The sequence below is a fragment of the Chenopodium album genome, chromosome 26, assembly GCF_948465745.1.
Source record: "Chenopodium album chromosome 26, dcCheAlbu1.1, whole genome shotgun sequence".
Classification (NCBI taxonomy): Eukaryota; Viridiplantae; Streptophyta; class Magnoliopsida; order Caryophyllales; family Amaranthaceae; genus Chenopodium; species Chenopodium album.
The window spans coordinates 3,943,417-3,963,164 of NC_137859.1; the positions used below are offsets into that span (position 1 = coordinate 3,943,417).

At 36.1% G+C, this 19,748-nt stretch overlaps 2 protein-coding genes across 2 annotated transcripts; one reads left to right on the forward strand and one right to left on the reverse strand.

Moving 5' to 3' along the window:
- The first annotated feature begins 2,632 nt into the window (after window positions 1-2,632).
- Window positions 2,633-11,994, forward strand: LOC145617385 (serrate RNA effector molecule-like). The gene is made up of 12 exons (XM_081672081.1): window positions 2,633-3,206; window positions 4,161-4,276; window positions 5,855-5,912; window positions 7,388-7,462; window positions 7,563-7,637; window positions 7,718-7,765; window positions 7,875-7,943; window positions 8,049-8,849; window positions 8,931-8,979; window positions 9,960-10,228; window positions 10,743-10,904; window positions 11,484-11,994. Exons 1-12 carry the CDS (start codon window positions 2,752-2,754, stop codon window positions 11,542-11,544), a joined length of 2,238 nt encoding a protein of 745 aa, XP_081528207.1. The 5' UTR covers window positions 2,633-2,751; the 3' UTR covers window positions 11,545-11,994.
- A 657-nt stretch (window positions 11,995-12,651) lies between these two features.
- Window positions 12,652-19,413, reverse strand: LOC145618334 (protein FAR1-RELATED SEQUENCE 3-like). The gene is made up of 6 exons (XM_081673111.1): window positions 19,286-19,413; window positions 16,221-18,566; window positions 16,041-16,130; window positions 14,641-14,790; window positions 13,427-13,543; window positions 12,652-13,095 (listed from the first exon to the last, which is right to left on the reverse strand). Exons 2-6 carry the CDS (start codon window positions 18,453-18,455, stop codon window positions 13,048-13,050), a joined length of 2,640 nt encoding a protein of 879 aa, XP_081529237.1. The 5' UTR covers window positions 18,456-18,566; window positions 19,286-19,413; the 3' UTR covers window positions 12,652-13,047.
- Window positions 19,414-19,748: the final 335 nt, after the last annotated feature.

Below are 19,748 nucleotides of genomic sequence, written 5' to 3' on the forward strand. Positions count from 1 at the left end.
TTTATAGATTGACGATTTCTGTAAGCCCATCAATAACATATGGACTTTTATCTTTGTTGGGCTACCAATTGGCCCATTTTCCTATGGGTGGAAGTCTGTAATGTTTTTTCTTTTTTTTTCATTTTTTATTTTTTAGGGGAGGTCTATGTTTTTTTGGGGGAAATCTATGTAACTTATGTACTTGTATGAGTGATTTGGTCCTTCTTTTTACTTGACTCGGTTTGATTTTTGTACTATCTTGCCTTGTTAAAAACGTATTGGTACATACTATAAAAAAAATATACCAAGGGTCTATTATCATTTACTTAATTTCAGTTCAGTTCAGCTCCAATCAGTTCAGTTCAGTTCCAATCAGTTCAGTTCAGTTCAGCTCTTAATTTCCCTCTCACATAAAATATTCATTTCAGCTCAGTTCAGTTCAGTTCAGTCCAGTTCAGCTCTTAATTTCCCTCTCACATAAAATATTCATTTCAGCTCAGTTCAGTTCCAATCAGTTTAGTTCAATTCAGTTCAGCTTTAAGCAGTTCAGTTCAGCTCAGTTCAATAAATATGAACAGGCCCCAAGTTATAAAAAATTGAATATGTTCTTCTTATAAAAATGGACCATTTATTATTTGGCTAAGATAACACTCTACTTAATCTAATGAACTAGGATAAAATGTGAAGAAAAATACTTTATCAAATAAACTCACTATTAGTAAGATTACCTTTTACAACAACTAGGGTAGCTAACGTGCGCAATGCACGCTATAACTAATCATATCCGTAAGTTCTTTCGGTTTGGCCTTAAATCACAAATATAGTTGTTGATGAATGTCCAATACAACTAACATTAATGAGATAAACAATTAAATAAACATTTTGAGGTTATAATTGTCAAAGACTATTCATTAAAAATAAATAAATAAATAACTTGTACATACTAATGAGGGTATATATGTAAATGCATATTTTAAAGGGTATAATTGACATCATACTATTCATAACAGTAATCTTTTTTTAAATATTCAACTAGTGTGTGGCTCGGGCGATGCCCTAAGTTGCTAGTTTGTAATTAAAATTCAATTAGTTTTTGCTTAATATATTGAAAATCATCTTAAAAATTTAATAATTTGAAAAAAGATTTGTTTTAGAAGACCAAATTTAATATTTGTAACAAAATTTAATCAAAGTTGTTAAATTATCCTATGATATAACAAATAGTACAATTAAGGACTAATCATCTTATCCAAGTTAATTATAATTTTGTTGGATTTACTTACACAACATATGGATAGATAAAGCGGTAAGACTTGCATAGTAATACTTGTTGGTCTCAAGTTCAAGTCTTGCTATAGACATTTTTTAGATGTCAAATCTAATTCTTATCGTGGAGGTGACGTGACATATATTGATGACTTGACACATTTAGGGGGCGTTTGGTTCAAACAATGGTATGGGTTTGGAATGAGGAATGAAACCTGGGTGGTATGGGGTTAGAACTTGATTTCATGTGTTTGGTTTTATCTAGGAATGATAGTTTTTCTTTTAATTTTAAACCTAAAGGTATGGGTATGAGCCATACCCACCTCCCCCCTTGGGTTTCAAAAACCCATACCTTGGGGGTTTGAGGTATGAGTTTGAAAAATGAAATTTCAAGAAACAAACACAAGGTATGGGTTTTGGTCATTCCAAACCCATACCTTATACCTAATATGCTTGAACCAAACACCCCCTTATAGAGCTTAAAAGGGTGACATGTGACACAGATTCTGTTTTAGGAACGCTTTTTAATATATAAAATAATAATAAAGTATAGATATAGATATAGATTCCTCAATATGTCACATAACCCACTCATATAAGTTAGATTATGAATAAATCGTAAATGGCATTTGATTATCATTATTAATAATGAATTTTTTTTTCATTCTATAAAATAAAAAGATTTATTTAAGACATGATGTTTATTAGGGGAAAAATATCACATCAGGTTAAAGGTAGATAAGTAAAAAAAAACTAAAAATACAATACTTCCAATTATCTATATCTTAATTTCACTTCAGGTCAATTTAGCTCCAAACAGTTCAGTTCAGTTCAGCTCCAAACAGTTAAGTTCCTAATTTCCTTCTCTCATAAAATATTCATTTCAGCTTAGTTCAGTTCAATCAAACACATATCTAATCAATTCAATTCAGCTTAGTTTAGCACTTTTTTTTCTAAAAAAAAAAAACTTAGTACTCGTAAATTTGAACAAACCCTTGTTAGTTGTTAACCCTTATTTTATGTTATTCAGACCGATTTAGGGCATGTTCCCATCGACTGAACTCTGTTGAACCGAACCGAGCTGAGCTGAACTAAATTTCAACGTATGAGGACAGACCCTTAAAACCACATATAAAACATTATTAACCCTTATTTTATCTGTATTCAAACCGATTTAAAACCATATATAAACCAAACTTATTACCCCTTTATTTTATCTTTTTCCCCAAACTTATTACTCTAACCCTTATTTTATCTCATTCATACCGATTTAAAACAAGTGATAATCCTTAATCAATCAAATAACCCATTGACCCACACCGACCCGAATACTCCTTAAAACTAACCCGCAAAAAACCCAGTTTCCCAAATTCGGATTAACGCGCTCTCTTTCCTCATCCCCTCTTTCTTCCTCCTCTTCACTCCCTCTCACCCCCAAATTCCTCCCACTTTTTCTCTCTCCTAGGGTTTCGTTTCGCTTCGTTTCCCTCCCCAAGCTTTTCAACAATGGCGGAAGTCATGAACATGCCGGTCGATTCCGTCGACAATCGCCGTCGCAGCAAGGAAAAACCCGACGACACTCCCGCCGATTCCTCTCCTCCACCTCCTCCACCTCCACCACCGCACCGTCGCCGAGATCGCGACTCCAGAGAGAGAAGAGATGACCGAGATTTCGACCGTCCTCCACCAAATCGATACTACGATCGCAACAATCGAGGAGGTGGTGGTGGTGGTGGTGGTGGAGGTGATAGGGATAGAGATTACAATAAGCGAAGTAGAGGTCTTAGCCCTAGTCCTCCTCATCCTCCTCCTCCTTATCGAGATAATCGTCGCAATAATTATTCTCCTCCTCCTCGAAGATCTCCTCCTTATCCTCCGTTTAAGCGTTCGAGGCGAGACGATGGGTATGATGGTAGAAGAGGGAGTCCCCGTGGTGGTGGTTATGGTCCCGGTGATCGAAGGTTTGTTTTGTTTTTGGATTTATGGTTGAGTTGATTGTTTTTCTTGGTTATGTGATTTAGTTCAGTGGTAATTGCAGTTGAATTGAGTGTTTAATTTTATGCATTCTGAATTTCTGATGAATTGGGGTGTTGCTGATACTATTTTGAGTAGGATTAGGGTTATTTTTGTTGAATTGAGTGGACTTTTGTGTTTTAACTGGGAAATCTGTGATTGTTTTTTGTTTCTTCATAAATTTTGATTTAACTTGGATGAAAGTGGATTCTTTTGTTATGTTTCAGTGATAAGTAGAATTTTAGACTGATGATATTGCTTGAATTGTGCCTGATTAGAATTTTGTGTGTGATCCCGAGGTTTTGGTTCAAAATTGGTTGGAGGTTTGGAAATTGGAACTTTTTGAAAATTGGGTCGACTGCTATAGCTTTAATCACAATTATTAGATGTGTGCCTTACTCTGTTGAAATTGATTGGTGATTTTTCATTGGCTATTGCCTATTGGAGATCCAATGAGTTGTTTATTAAAGGCAGGGAGAATTGGTTTTGTGCATATTGTTAAGCTTTCCAGGGAGATCCAATGAGTTGTTTATTAAAGGCAGGAAGTCCCTGTAGCCGTTAGCTGTGAGTGTTTCTTTGTGCTTATAGCCTCATGCTTGCTTATTAGGTATTTAGGGTAAGTTACAGGAATTGCTTGATTAATTATTATATCTCTCAAGGCTTTAGAAGGCTATATGTTACGTCACACATGTGTTGGTTGTATATTCCTATCTCCCCCCCCCCCCCCCTCTTGCATTGATTTATCCAATCTTCAGAGGGTTTGGCTGCATTTATTTGTTTTGTTGTATTGCTTCTTGTAGTATTGTTTGTCCGTAAATGGATATGATCCTCAACTTTAGTCATGTATCAGTAAAGTAATTATATTTTTTATTTATAGGCCAATTTTTTTTCCCATAATACAGGTTTGGCTATGATCACCCTGGTGGATATGACCGTGAAATGGGAGGCAGGCCAGGTTACGGTGATGACAGGCCGCATGGTCGGTTTCGTTCGGGTGGCTATCCTAGTGGACCTTCTGGTAATTATCTGCTTCTTGAATCTTCAAATTTCGGGATAAATTATTGTTGTTAACTTATTTGGTGGTGTGGAACTTCACTTTGGGATGTTTTTTTGCGTCCCAATTCTAATAACTAAAGTGTTTGCTCTTCATGAAGCTATTAGGGTCTGATTTGTAGTTATTTTATGTATTTCACAAATTGAATTTGAAGAAAAAATAATTATATGAATCACAAAGTATTCTTCGAAGGAGTTTAATTATCTTTCAAGTTTCTTGGATCAGCAAGATGTAGCAATTTCAAAGCCTTGTTAACTATATTAGTTGATTAAGTTACATGGTTTGTCTTTATTTTATTGACATGTAAGCCAAGTGATGCTTTTGAAAAACTCCTTTTTTTCATGGATTCCTGTATTTTTTGGATTTGCAGCTAGTTGGTCATTTTGACGTGTCACATTAGATTGACTGTTTGTTCTCGTCAATTACAAATGGGGTTACACTGTATGCTTTATACATGAGAAAGTCTTAGTGTATCTACTTTATCCTTGCATCTTTATTTTTTTTGCTCTTTAGAAAGGGAGCTATTTGCTGTTAGAAATAAAGGCTGTGGAACTTTGAAGTGATCCTTCAAGTTTTGTCCTGCTATGCTCTCATTTTTTTGTTGTAGATGCACTTCATTGGTGGAAGGCCGTTAAGCGGTGCAACCAGCTTTTATTTTACTGAAGTTTCTTGCATTATTTGGATTACTTTCCTTTGGGCTATTGAGAGTGCACATGTTATGAACACTGTCACCTTTCAAGAGGCAAAGAAATAGATCACGGAAATAGGGTTGAAACTAATGAATTCTGCTATGAATCAACTTGGGTTTCTGAGCTTGGTTCCAGAAGTTCGGTATATTTTATGTGTTGGTGCTGCCAGCCCTTATGACCCGTCAAATATTGCAAGATCGCCTTTTCTCAGAGACAAGTGTGCATATTGCTTCTCACCCTTAGAATTAGCTCTACACTTGTTGAATTTTGGTTGCTGAGTTGTTAAGACACTTGTGAGGATATCTTATGTTTGTTGGGCTAGGACAGTTCTTGAAGAAATAGTGTTTTAAATGGTTGGATTGAGGATTTCTTCTTCAACCATTTGTGATACTATTTTTCCAAGCAGAGTCCAAGTTGCCCAGATGGGCCAGATCTAGTCATTTTTCTTGGTGATATCAATCAAAATTTTCCTTTTTATTCAAGTGATCTAAATAATTGGCTGCAGGTATGAGTGATGTGAATGAGCTAAAAACATATAATATCCTGCTTTTGCTGATTGCTTAATTGCATTCATGGAGCAACATGCTGTCCTGGTTTATGTCCCTTATTTCCTTTGTTGCTATCCAAATCTATTTCCACTGTCCCTTCTTTTTTGTTTCCACCCTTGTCTGCAGCCAAAATTCTTGTTCAGCCATAGTGCTGATTATTCTCAAGTCCCAATTTCATTCTTGGTAATGGTTATTGGTTTTTGTTGTATTAGATATTGTTTTGATTGTCTCTATGTACTTATGCTAGTTTTTGATTTGATGTTATTCATCCGTTGTTCTAAGTAGTTTGTATTGCAACTTGCCAGATTGGGAGGCCGGACGTGGTGGTTATGGTGACTCGTCAAATGCTGGGAATGCTCAAAGGTAAGTGTTTGATATCTACTTATATCATTAAAATTGCTTCCTATTTTTATCTCGTGTTTCTTTCTTTACTGCTTTCCGATTTGGTAGATCTTATGTAAATCTTTTAATGGATCTTTGTTCTTATTTCTTCGACTTATTTTTTTTTGAATATGAATGAGATTATTTATAGGTTTTTTCTCAGGTTCTACTTTTGTTACTACATAACTATAGTAAATCACATTGTGTCTGTGTCCTTTTTACCTTAAACAGTGCTCGTTGAAAATCATTTGCTCAGTACTGCTATGCTATTATATAGTCTGTGTCCTTTTTACCTTAATGCTATTCAAAAAGTCTGCTAAAACTATTTTTATGTTTCTAGGCAGGGTATCTGATCTAATCAACCCAGATTAGCTGTTTCACAGTAAAATAAGTACTGGACATTAATTAGCTATTTTATTTGTCTTTTCTAAGAATTCTGTCAGTTTTTGAATAGTGAAAATTTGACTCTCTTGGAGTTAGAAGGCCTTTAACTGATTGTTACTGCCAGACTTAATTTTTGGCTGTTAGTTAAAAGTATGGAGTTTCCTCAAAAAACAAAAGTATGGAGCTGTTTTGAATTTGGTCACAGAAGTTATATTTTCCATTGTGTTTTTTTGTTACAAAAGGCCTTATCTCTGTTATTAGTTTTATTAGTGGTGAAGTAGGGTGGGTAGAAATGCCTAAATTTCTATTGGAAATTCGGGTGATGAAATTTCATTGATCATGCACATACGTTTATATTTGTCCTTTGATATGGAGGAAGAATAGAAGGGGCATAGATAAAAGATCTAATAAAAGGAAATTTAGCCAACATTCTACGTTACTATTTTTTTTAAGCACTTCATCCTCAAAACTTCATATCAACTATTTGGGCATGTTTAAGTTGTGTGATTTTGGAATATAATACAACTTACAAGCAATTACAATTTTTAACACAGTGCACTTTTTTCTGTACATTTTTGGCTGAATTTGAGTGAGTTGAATTTTATAGTTAGCTTGTATCTTTTGGTTTCTGCTAAAATATTACATGTTGTTGGTCTATTGCTCCTTCTGTATGGGGATTGTTTCAGTTTGCACAATATAATAATAGTGGTACAGAGCAATAGGAAAATTTAGCTATATTTGATGATAGACTTTAAATGTGCATGACCATTGGTTTGCATCTCAAATGACACCCTACAAATACTTTACAGCATAAGTGAAGCTCTATATGTTTGTATACTGTGAAAACTCCATTGCAGTCATACAATTTTTATTTGTTTATTTTTAAATTTAGATTGTTAAGGTATTATATCACCTACTTATAGCTACAACATTGTAGGGTCTGGTGATCAACTATTTACTTTTTCTTTGTAATCTTTAAATTCTGGCTTCTTAATAAGTTTACTATTATTTTTAAACTAATTCTGTTTGTATGTTTGTGTGTGTGTGTGTGTGTGTGTGTGTGTGTGTTCCAGGGAAGGGTTGATGTCTTACAAGCAATTTATTCAGGAACTTGAAGATGATGTAGTACCAGCTGAAGCCGAGCGTAGGTATATAAAGTTTTAGTTTGTAAAATTGCCATATTGAAGATAAAATATTGACACTAGCTTTACACCTGATGTTTTATTTATTTCATTTGATGATATCTAGGTATCAGGAGTACAAGTCAGAGTACATCTCAACTCAGAAACGTACATACTTTGAGGCTCACAAAGATGAAGAATGGTACTTATCTTTCATCCTTCTAATAGGCAATAATGTTTCAAGTTTGCAATTTTCTAATTGCTTTCGAACTTCGGATTCAGGTTGAAGAATAAATATCACCCCACAAATTTGTTGACTGTCATAGAAAGGTATGGTGCATCTCTATATGAATCGTGGTGATCATTGCCACTGCTTGCTCTTTTGTCAAATTTATGTTCAAGCCCAATGCCTCTAACATTCATGGTGTTTGATATGTAGGAGGAATGAACTTGCACGCAAAGTTGCGAAAGATTTTTTGTTGGACTTGCACAGTGGGAGCCTTGATATGTGAGATTCCTGTTCTTTCATTCTGAGGCAATATTAGATGCGGAGTAGAATTAGGCGCTTTTTTGTTTCATTCAGATACTTATTCTTTGAAATATTCATTTCCAGGGGTCCAGGTGCAAATGCCTTAACCATTAATAAATCAGGTCAGACTAGTGAACCAAACTCTGAGGATGAGACAGATGTTAATAGTAAACGGAGGCGGCATGGTCGAGCTCAGGCGAAGGATGCTGATGTATCAGCTGCACCTAAGGCTCATCCTGTTAGTTCTGAGCCCAGACGAATTCAAATCGACATTGAACTAGCTCAAGCACTTATCACAAAACTTGACTCTGAAAAGGGAATTGAGGACAACATATTATCCAAAGATGATGCTGACAAAATGAGTAGAGATAGATCGCATAGTGGATCAATTGGTCCTGTTATTATCATACGTGGATTAACTTCGGTTAAGGGCCTTGAGGGCGTTGAGCTTTTAGATACTCTTGCAACTTACCTTTGGCGTGTTCATGGGGTGGATTATTATGGCATGATAGAAACAGCAGAACCTAAAGGCCTCCGGCATGTGAGAGCTGAGGGGAAGAATTCTGATTTTTCTAGCAGTGCTACAGATTGGGAAAAGAAGCTTGATTCACATTGGCAAGACAGGTTGCGTAGTCAGGATCCACTTGAGGTCATGACTGCCAAGGAGAAGATAGATGCTGCTGCTGTTGAAGCTTTGGATCCCTTTGTTAGAAAAATTAGGGATGAAAAATATGGGTGGAAATATGGTTGCGGTGCTAAAAGTTGCACTAAGCTCTTCCATGCTGCTGAATATGTCCACAAGCATTTGAAACTTAAACATCCAGAACTCTCGATGGATGTTACAACAAAAGTACGAGAAGATATATACTTCCAGAACTATATGAGGTATGTCTTTCTCTTGGTTCATCTTTACCGTTTTATGTTGATTGTAGGCTCCTGAATTGCTTACATGTTTTCTGTCTGCAGTGACCCAGATGCCCCTGGTGGGCAACCTGTGATGCAGCAATTTGTCCCGGTATGTGCCTTTGAGTTATTCATGATGTTAAAAGATGCATACGAGATCAATACCATTTTTTGTTACCATTATATAATGAATAAAGTAAACCTTTGCACTCTTTTTTTTTGAATGGAAGTAAACCTTTGCACTTTAAAGTCAAACCAGTGAGTCATAAGCAAAGTACAAGTTCTATACTTGTTTCTAAATGTTAGACCTTTTGAGTTGTTTACCTGGAGTTTAATCGTCTTCTTTCATGTCGCTACCTAGGTAAACGTAGTTTGATTTGATGTACAACTGTTTATATCATGTCTTTTAATTTACCAATAAAGGGCAGTTCCTCTAAATCATATGTATTGATTTTTAATTGGAGAACTTTTAATTTATCTATAAGCTAAAAATTCAATAAGGATACAGCTTTCAGACTTGTTTTTTGTGTTATGCTGAAGCCAATTGATCATGGTCGAGCTTCTATTCCTATATAGCACTTCAAGGCTATGCTTGGAATGAAGCATGAAGGGTAAGTGGGAATCAGTTAGAGGTTAAAATAAGGGGTTGGTGGAAAAGGTTGTAAAACAATTAGACCTCTGTGAATTGTCAACTTTCTTTTTGAGTTAATTGCTCCTTATCTTTAAACGAAATGGCCACTGTATAAATTTTGTAAGTTCAACTTTCCATTTTCCCATAATAATTTGGTTACACCTTTGAATGAAATTTCTTTGTGGTTTGGTGATGTCAAAACTAAAAAAACTTGCTTACAGAAGGATAGTTGGGGTGTTTTAACATTATTTTTTCCAAAAATGACACCTAATTAACAGTGTCTATATTATATAGGATTGGAGAGATTATATGGACAATAGGGAAATCTATTTCCTATATTAGAGGTTGTTTATACCGTTGCATACTTGCATGATAGTTTAACTCACCTACTGGCTTCCATAATTGATATTACCCAAACTAGACCTTCTATATTGATTTTAATCTTTTATTGTTTCATGTAGAAAGACAAGCTGCAAAGACGAAGACCTGGTGCTGACAACCGTATGAAAGATGATCGAGGCAACCGTAGAGAAAGAGACCGGAATGGTGGTGAGAGATTTGAAAGATTAGAAAACCCTCAGGCTGAATTTCCTCCAAATAAAGATGCTCCAGAGAAGGGCAACCCTGATGAACCAATGTTTGAGAATTTTGGTGGACAGGGCATGCACGTTGCTCCTTTTGCCACTGATATTGCCCCCCCACCTGTATTGATGCCTGTTCCTGGTGCTGGGTATGTATTGATTATCTGTATCTCCCTAGTGTGTGTGTGTGTGTGTGTGTATTGACTGTTGAAGAAAGTTAGCTGTTCCTAATAGTAATTTAATGGAAGTTGCCTTATTTCAGTGATTAAGTTTCTTTCTACATAGAGCGTCATTACCTGTAAGGCCAAAAAAGGGGATTCATGGGATACTTTACCAAGGAGAATAAGTTATTTACCAACTCTCTCCCTCCCTCCTCAATGATTTGTAGTTTTCCCTCTTTTTTAGTTGTTTCATAAACATTATATCATTCAACTGTAATGATGCTTAGGCTTTTGTCCGTGCAGAAACTTGCGTGATACGTCGGTCAATAATTTTGCATAAGATTTATGTTTTTGACTAGATTTCTAGAGTCCTTAGAGGGTTTGTAGGCTATGACCCTTAGTACCAGCTAGTCTTTTTTTAGCGACACTACGGTGGCTAACTGGCTATTGTTAGAAACTTGAGGCAGATGTCAGTATTAATAGTTTTGAGTTGTGAATGCAGTCCATTGGGACCCTTTGTGCCAGCTCCTCCTGATGTTGCAATGCGGATGCTACGTGAGCAGGGTGGACCCTCTCCTTTTGATGCACCAGGGAGAAATGGGATGGGCGCACCTCCAATTATTCTACCGCCTTCTTTTCGGCAGGATCCTAGACGTCTGCGAAGGTACTTATTTTTGAAGATTTCACTATCCTTTTTCTTCACTTAATATGGGTTTCTTTCTCATATATACTCTGCATCTTTAAACTTTCATCTTTAATGGTTTGCTGTTAGCATAGGCTTTGCTGAAATGAGTCACTTGTGTAAATGCCCTAGACGTTCTTAGCACATCCTCTTTTGAAGGATGACATAAGGAAAATGCTGTCCTGTCCTGTGTTAGATATTGCAGTGCTGGTTGCCAAAAAAATTTGTTGTACTTTTATTTTGTTCCTGTTTCAAAATCTCCCTGAGATAGCATAAACGATACAGATTATAGCTGAATCATAACCAAAAATATACTTGAAATTATTAATTACTGCATGGCTATGTAGAAATGAGATCCTTTTGCAACTCTATGACCTACTCAGTACTACCGTGAGGCCTTGCTAATTCTTAATTGTGGTCTGCTGGTCCTCTTATTTTCACATGGTATATCATGTAAACCTTTTCACTGTACGTCTGTACCATAAAGTTTGTATTTTTTTTACTTGATGAAGAATAAATTTTGCCGTTACTCAACTTACACAATAATTGCTCTTCATACAGTTACCAAGATTTGGATGCACCAGAAGATGAAGTCACTGTTATCGACTACCGAAGTTTGTAGGGTTGATGGAATCAAATTATTTTGCCTTCTGAAGGGGTTTGTGGTGCACTTGCTGTCTTACCGACCCTACTTCTGCTTGGATTTTGAGATTGAGACAGTGATCAATGTTTACTGCCGTGTCTTCATAATTTTGGGTGGGGGGTTTTCTGTATGTGATTTAGGTCAAATCCTTGATTTCAACCTTGAATTGATAATTCGTGTAAATTGAGACCGCCTGTAGTCATTTTTGGAGGCACTTTTTACTTTTACATCTTAATTTTCGAAGCCTGTTGTGGAAAAGAGAAGCTGAGATTGAGTAGATAGAGTACAAAGAATTCATTAGTTTGGCTTCCAAGTTCCAATATCTCCATTGTGAGTTATTTCTACGGTAGACATTCAGATATTACCAGGATTTGCGTTTGTCGTGACTTTGAAAAAAATATTTCAATGAGGATGATTTATTTATGGACAGTTAATAAGATTCATTAACTAAGTTTCATTAACTTCACATTAGTTGTATTTCATGCTGAATACATTCTTACACTATGTTTCTCCTTCCAAGTCTATCTCAAGGGGAAATTAACCGCTGAATTTATAGTTTCAATCTATATGATATATTGATATTAGGCAATGCTGCCAGCCTGCCATCAAAATCTGTATTTTTATTGAAAGATGTTTTCGCAATGGCATTGCAGTCAAGTATATGGTCAAAATCAATCACTAATTACTGGCTGAAGTATCCAGGGATGAGTTTTAGTTGGAAAGTTATGAGTTTTGAGCACATTTTTTAATCATTATTCATCGCTTATACTAGTATAAAATAAAAAACAAATGCTAGTAAAGATTTTGGATATACTTTTATGTCATTATGAAAATAATACTCTGTAACTTCTTAGTTATTATAGATTAGTTTTCAAAGATATTGAAGTGTGAAATAAATTAAGACCAAGGTCTGCAGAAATCGGAAAGTGACTCATTGACAACTCACTTGGTTAGTCCTAAAGCCCATAATATAGGAGTTTTTGTGGGGTGGGGGGTGGGGGGGGTGTTTATTGGGTAGTTTGCCACTATTAGCCCATTTTGATTATTATTGGCAACTTGATCATTCAAACCCATAAACTCCAAAAGTCCAATGCAACAAAGTCAACCCTGCCCAATATAAAGAGTGACAAACATATTTCACAATGAATAACATTCTGAAATATTCGCATGTGCTTTTTGGAGCACACAAACACCAAAGATCAACAATATGATTACAGGGTAATGAAAAAACAGAGCATGTACAACTTTGTGACACCCCGTCTAGGGAAAGTGACGAGACGACCCTAACTGCTATGAAACAAAACTATTACCTCCCCATCCCCATAATTGTTCAACAAATGGCAAACTGTTGTATGTACCGGCCTTGGATTGAAAGGTTGGATGAGAGGAAGAAAGAAGGAAAACCTAACTAGTATAAAGAAAATCACTCCGAAATGGGAGCCACAAACCTAATTCTACACATGCATTACAAAATCCAAGCACTTATTTCCGCTGCTTTTTTGGTGGCTGTTCTGTCTGTGGTGGCTCAACCTGCCAAAGGTATACATGTATAGTAATTTAGTATATATAGTAGTTTGAAAACAGATATCTAAGGAACAATAAAAATAATCAAATGCACAATCCACAGCAATATAAACATCAAATTTCTTCAGAGTGGAAGATTAGGAAATTGATATGATAAATTTATAATGTTCATATTTACACCCATCCCCTCTTCCCAGAAAAAACAATGCTAGGTATTGGGTGAAAAAGAAAGGAGGAGCATCCGTGCATGCTAGCCATAATGCCTTATTGCAAGTTTGTAGTATCAAAATGAGTCATAATTGCTCTCCAGATCACATAATGAGGTCAGAAAACTTACCAAAACTGATAATTGCTCACGGATATAGGCCATTGATCTCAACATGGCACCTAAAGTATCCCTGGAAACCTGAAACTTCACCTCAGAATCTCCAGAGATCGTCTCAGTGTCTTGGAGCTAAAATATGAGAGAATCACGTATAAGGATTACTTAACATAGTCAGGGTAGATAATACAGTGCATTGAGATTGATAAAACAAGCATTAAATACATATAAAGATTCATTAAAAGCGCCTGACAATCTTAAGATATTTGATGGCAGTATATATCCAAAGATGAACAAGAGCTTAAACCTGAATATACTCTCCAAATCACTATATATATAGGTCACAGAAAACGTGTACATCACCGAAACTTGAAAAGATATCTTGCTCATAGTGTGACATTTCTGACAAGTATTTCCAAGTATTATGTTCTTTTTACAATGATAACCCAAACAAGGCAACAGGTAGATAATGAACAAATGAAATGAAAGCAACATTAGCTTATATCTTGTCACACATTTGATTTCTTACCACAATAAAATGACTCTATTGCATACATTGGATTAGTTGAAGCAAAGCAATGCATAACAAGATGGGTTTGAGTCTAGGTTACCATGCAACTCTTACAGTTCTTCAAGCAATATCTTTAATTAAATGAAAATAATCTTTAGTTTATTCAAGAAGAGAAGAAAGAAGTCCAGTAGTCATACAGTTCCTTCCATCACTTGGGTGTTTAAGAAAGGCATTTGTAGTAGCTTCTCCAGAATTCCATCAAAGAGCTACTAACAAAGATGTGATTAGTTTTAAAGGCCAGCATTCTTATGCACCTTTAGTATTAAGCATATAGGTCTATTTTACGTTGAATCATACTTTAAGGTATCACATTGTGCGCATTAGTAAATTCTATATGGCTAAGGGAAAAAAAAGAGGATAGCAGTCTTTGAGAAGTTGCTATATGTATAAATCCATCACACACTTAAAAACTTACAAGACATAAACTAGTTAGGTACGTAGCAGTTAGATAGTAACACATACATGACCCTAACTTTTACCTTTCAACTGGAAAGGAAAGACAAGGTTTGGGCAGTCTAAAAGGAACTACAGCAGCCATAGTCTATGAATTTATAAATCTTTTGCTATGCTGTAGACCAATAAAACCATAGTGGTGATTGTGACCAGCCATAAGAATAACTGTGACCAAATAAAAGACTGCCAAATTAGAGAAACATGCCTTTAAATTGATAACAGCAACCCTGTTAGCCGGGGTGGACAGCTGTTCACTGATTTGGGCCATAGATTTAAGCATAGGTTCCAATGTGACCTTGGAGAGCTGAAACTTGACTTCTGACTCCACTGCTGGGCTCTTACTGTAATCTTGCAACTGCAAAAACAAAATGTAGTTAGGAGAAAGGAAGGTCGATGTCAGGTTCTTAAAATGTGAATAATTCTCTTTCAACAAATGGAATGGGATGATTATGCGTAAAAAGGCAATATAAACTCAATTAATCAGGACTAAAGCACTTAACCAACTCAGAGGGCTTGAAAAAACGTTTTGTATCGTACTAATTCATTAAATGCACCAATAGCTCTTTTTACTTGGAAATTAACTGAACCCAAAGTTAGAGAGGATAGATCAAAATGTTGATTAAGGGTTGACTGAATGCTCCAGCATCAGATCCCAAGCAGTCTAAAATCACATAGCATGTGAAAGAGAGGATCAATTTAAATGATTCATCACAAGAAAAAAAAAAAAAGTCATAATTCAACCCTAGAGGGAGAAGGGATGTATAATTCAATGACTCAATAAGTCAATTCCAATACTTGAGATACTTTCATCAATGTAACTATCAAGACAACAAAAACATATCTTACACTAATAGGGTTATTTGTTTATTTGTTCTGAGAAGGATAGAAGCAGAATCCAAAATAGAATGTACTTCAATCATTACGTGGATCGAATTCCAAAAAAGTATAGGAGATAAAAATTCAAGAAACAATAGTCCCTTGAGTCTTTTGGCCCACCCCACTTCCATCAAGTTCTTGAGTTCTGTCCCCTGATCAGAATGCCTTATTTACAACATCTAGAGAGTCAAGCACTAAGAAATGATGTAATTCTCATAAACAACTGATATAAAGTAAGCTCACACCCAGACTATTCTGCTTTTCCCAGGTAAATACACAAGTGTGGTACACAGCTTTACACCAGTAAACAAACAATTACCATCTTGCATGTACATTCATAATTCACCAATTCATTGCCATTATTCACCCTTTGTGATGAAGATCTCATCAGCCAATGATATGGGAGGGAACCCTAGTCTAACCTTAAAAAAGTAAGACAAAGAAAAATCTCTTTCAATGGGGTACGCGTGCAGCCCTTTGTTTTCTTCAAAGTTGAAAGCAAATAATTCCAGATATTTCCCCATATGTTTAGTTGTGTGGATAGGAAGAATAAATATCATCCACAAAGTTGCTTCATTGTTTCGGCCAATAGTCAAGGGTGCCAATACGGAAAACCTCTTCCAACCTTTCAACTTATCTTTTCACCAAAAGACAATGCAAGCATCTTAATTTCTTATAATATGAGACGGCTCAAGAGTTCGAAGGGAATCACAACCAGAATGTACAAACCTTTAGGTTGATTACAGCTACTCTATTTGCTGGCATCGAATTCTTATTCTCCATGACCCATGTCATTGACTTAAGGCAAGGGAGTACAACCTAGTCATGAAGATAGAAGGGCCATAATCAGCAAGTTATTGATGCATAGAAGAGCAATAAAAAAGAATATCATAATATATTCTAGCATACCGTGTTGTCTGTGGGGCCATCATCCCGTTGAACAGATGCAGGGGCCATGCGCAGAAGATTCATGCCACTGACATAATGAGGAAGGGTGGCAGAGTCATTAAGGTTGAACTGCCTGGTAACTTCGTCTTGTCTCGGCCATAACAAAGGTGAATCAGCTGCAGATATTTTCTTATCATCATAGCCAGAAGTGGACTTTATAGGGGTTTGAGGAGCAGCCTTCGCAACCATTTTCTTCACAGCAGCAATCTTCTTTGCCCCTTCTCTCAGACCAGTTAAAGCTGCAGTATAGGTGTCTGAAGCTGTAGCCCCTTCCTCTGCATATTTAACAGCTTCTCGGCAAAGACTGTTATACCTTGATGGGGTTGATTCCTGTGCATAATTTACACCAGGCTCATCCAATGCGACCACACTCTTGGCATTTCTGGTCCAACGCCTCAAAATATAATGTGGAGGTAAGGTCAGAACATTAGTTACTGTAAATACTGTCAAAATGTGTCTGCAAAGAATGCCTGAATACTCAAACATTAGGCAGCTACAGCTTGCCCTCATATCAGAGATGTTCAGAGTTACTGTGTATGCTTTATGGTCATCTTCAAATTTCGCAACTCTGTATGTGCTTGTATCACCATCGCCATCAATCCTATTTGCAGTATATACAAAAGTCTCTACCAACTCATCCTGAAACTTTGTAAAGATCTTCCTGGTATAAAGGTCGGCAGCCTGCTTCTCCATAGGAGACGGTGTACTTAGAACTGGTGTATTGGATATTGTATCAAAATCTGCTTCTATTTCCTTTTCAAACCAGTACTCCATAGCTCTTTCATACTGTCTGAAAAACATAGGCAGGGTAGTATGTTGATTTACATAACCATCGAAAAATGAACACTCGACTCCTTGATTGGGAGAAACTGCAGCGAAAAATGTATCTCGAAAATATACTGGTACCCATTGTCTTCTAGCATTATACAGTGACTGCAGCCAATCATTCCTTCTGAGATCATACTTATCAAGAATAAAGTCCCAAGAAGATTCAAATTCCTCTATTGTTTCAGTTAAATTAACACAATTATACAGCTCAGCCTGAAAATTAGGATGCAAGTGACAAACATGAGCCAGCTTCTCCTGGCCTTCTCTTAAAATATGCCATTTGCTAATGCGGTGCCGGGACTTTGGCAACACCTGACTGACTGCAGCCTGTATGGCTCTATCTTGATCAGTGACAATAGACACTGGAGGGTGATCACCCATAGCAGTAACAAATGTCCTCAGCAACCAAACAAAAGAAGCCTCAGAATCATCTAGAAGCAATGCACAACCAAATAAAATTGTTTGACCATGATGGTTCACTCCAGTGAAGGGAGCAAATGGCACTTTATACTGATTAACTTTGTATGAAGTATCCAGCGTAACCACATCACCAAAATGACTGTACGCTGTCCTTGATCTTGCATCTGCCCAAAAAGCATTAGCCATTCGATTATCTTCATCAAGTTGTATGGCATAAAAGAACCCAGGGTTTTCTGCCTGCATTTTTTTGAAGTAATCCAGCATATTTTGAGCATCTTTGCCCCATGTCCTCTTTGGGGTAACAGGTTTGATGGCATGATTTATGCAGTTAGAGCTTTTCACCAGTCGGCTTGATTCTACAGGAGATATGCTTCTTGCTAAGCGATTTGCTTCAACAGATGTTTGGCTTACATGATTTCCGTCCATAGTTACATACATAACACCGCTTGGCACCATAACACCCGTTTGATATACTTCAGCAACATTCTTCACAGCACCAGCAAAATGCCTGTGTGGCCGAATACTATGCAACTTACTAGGGCTCTCTAGGGCATGATTGTGCTCTTTGACAAATTTTGTCACAGCCCACTTGTTACCCTTTAACTCTATCTTCAGCATGGCTTCACATTCAGAAGGCCTCCTTTTCAACCCCTCTTTTGTACATACAAACTGTCGAGATGTGACAGCACCATCGGGTCTGAAACGGCCAGTCTGACAAATTTTTGTGCTGAAGCCCGCACGCCTAGCATAATCATCATAGAATGTCTTGGCAGCAGATTTAGACTCAAACTCCATCCCTACATGAGGCTCGAGGACATGGACTTCATCCTGAGCTACATAAACACCAGTAGGAGACACCTCAACTCCAATTGCCTCAGCATCTCCATTATCCGTCGAGGCACGGATCCTCATGTTCCTGCCCTCTACATCAATAATATCAACACCCATGCCGATTCATCTTGTAAGGCTAAAATGTATGCACCACTAAGCTACCTAGAAATCTACCTCATAGCCTTCCAATGCAGCGACACAACATGTATAAATACACTCAACTCCCAACTGCAAAACAATACCCAATATAATTGAAGAATGAGGATAAATAGCAATGTAGCATATTATATATTTCTAATTAAAGGCAATGATCAAAATCGCATTATTCAATTCGCAAAAATAAAAATTTCATTAACAACAGCAACAACAACAACAACAACAACAACAAATTAAAATTTTAACCTCCACTCGAAGTAATCCAGAAAATACTAGCTAGAAAATAAAACCCTTATATTAAAGCTCAGCTTAACTCTCTCCCAATAAACCAAAATAATTATAATTTGAAAGAACAATAAGCATCATAGCCAGTTAAATTAAAGGACAATATCATCAGAAATAATAGAATTTCTAAATTTTAAAAAAACGATTTAAGAAGCTCAGATAACTAATCAAATTAAAAAGACGATTACTTTTCATCAAATGTCTAGATTGAGTTAAATAAATGCAACACATTATCAAACAAATTTGACTCAAATCAATAAATTAGGCTAAAAAAAATCACATAAATTCTTCTCACTTCAGAACATCAACGTAAATTACACATACCAAATTCCTAGCAATAAAATCGCTCGCTATAATCTTTCATACTTCAGTAATTATAACCAATAATTCAATAACCCACCTTAGATGAACCCTAAATTGACTATATAAATTAACAAAAGTGTGAAGTATAAAAACTAATGTTGAAATTTACTCATATTTTATGATTAAAATATAATAAATCTTACCCCAGAAGCTACTTTATTGGAGGAGAGAAAGCTCGGAAGGTGCTTCAATGGAGAATTCAGACGACGTTTCAATGGAGGAGAGAGAAAGAGGTGCAGCGAAAAAGCGAATTATAGCAATGAAATTAAAAACACAGGAAGATGATTAATGACTCGCATATAATGTCAGCCGTCGGATGGAAATATTAATGATCACCATTATACGTTCATTCTTATTTAAGTTTTGTTCTCGCGATATGAATTATGATCATTAGTTAAACAAATACTCGTATTCGTATGTGTATACAACTAATACAAGTATGAAGTTACTCCGTAACTGTTAGGTTTGTATAATATCCTATGACGTAATATGTTATATTTTGCATTATTGCCTATTAACATAGCTTAATACTCGCACTTTGTATAAAATACTTTATAAAAAATTAATTTAAAAAGTATTAGGTGTAACTAATTAATATAAAATGTT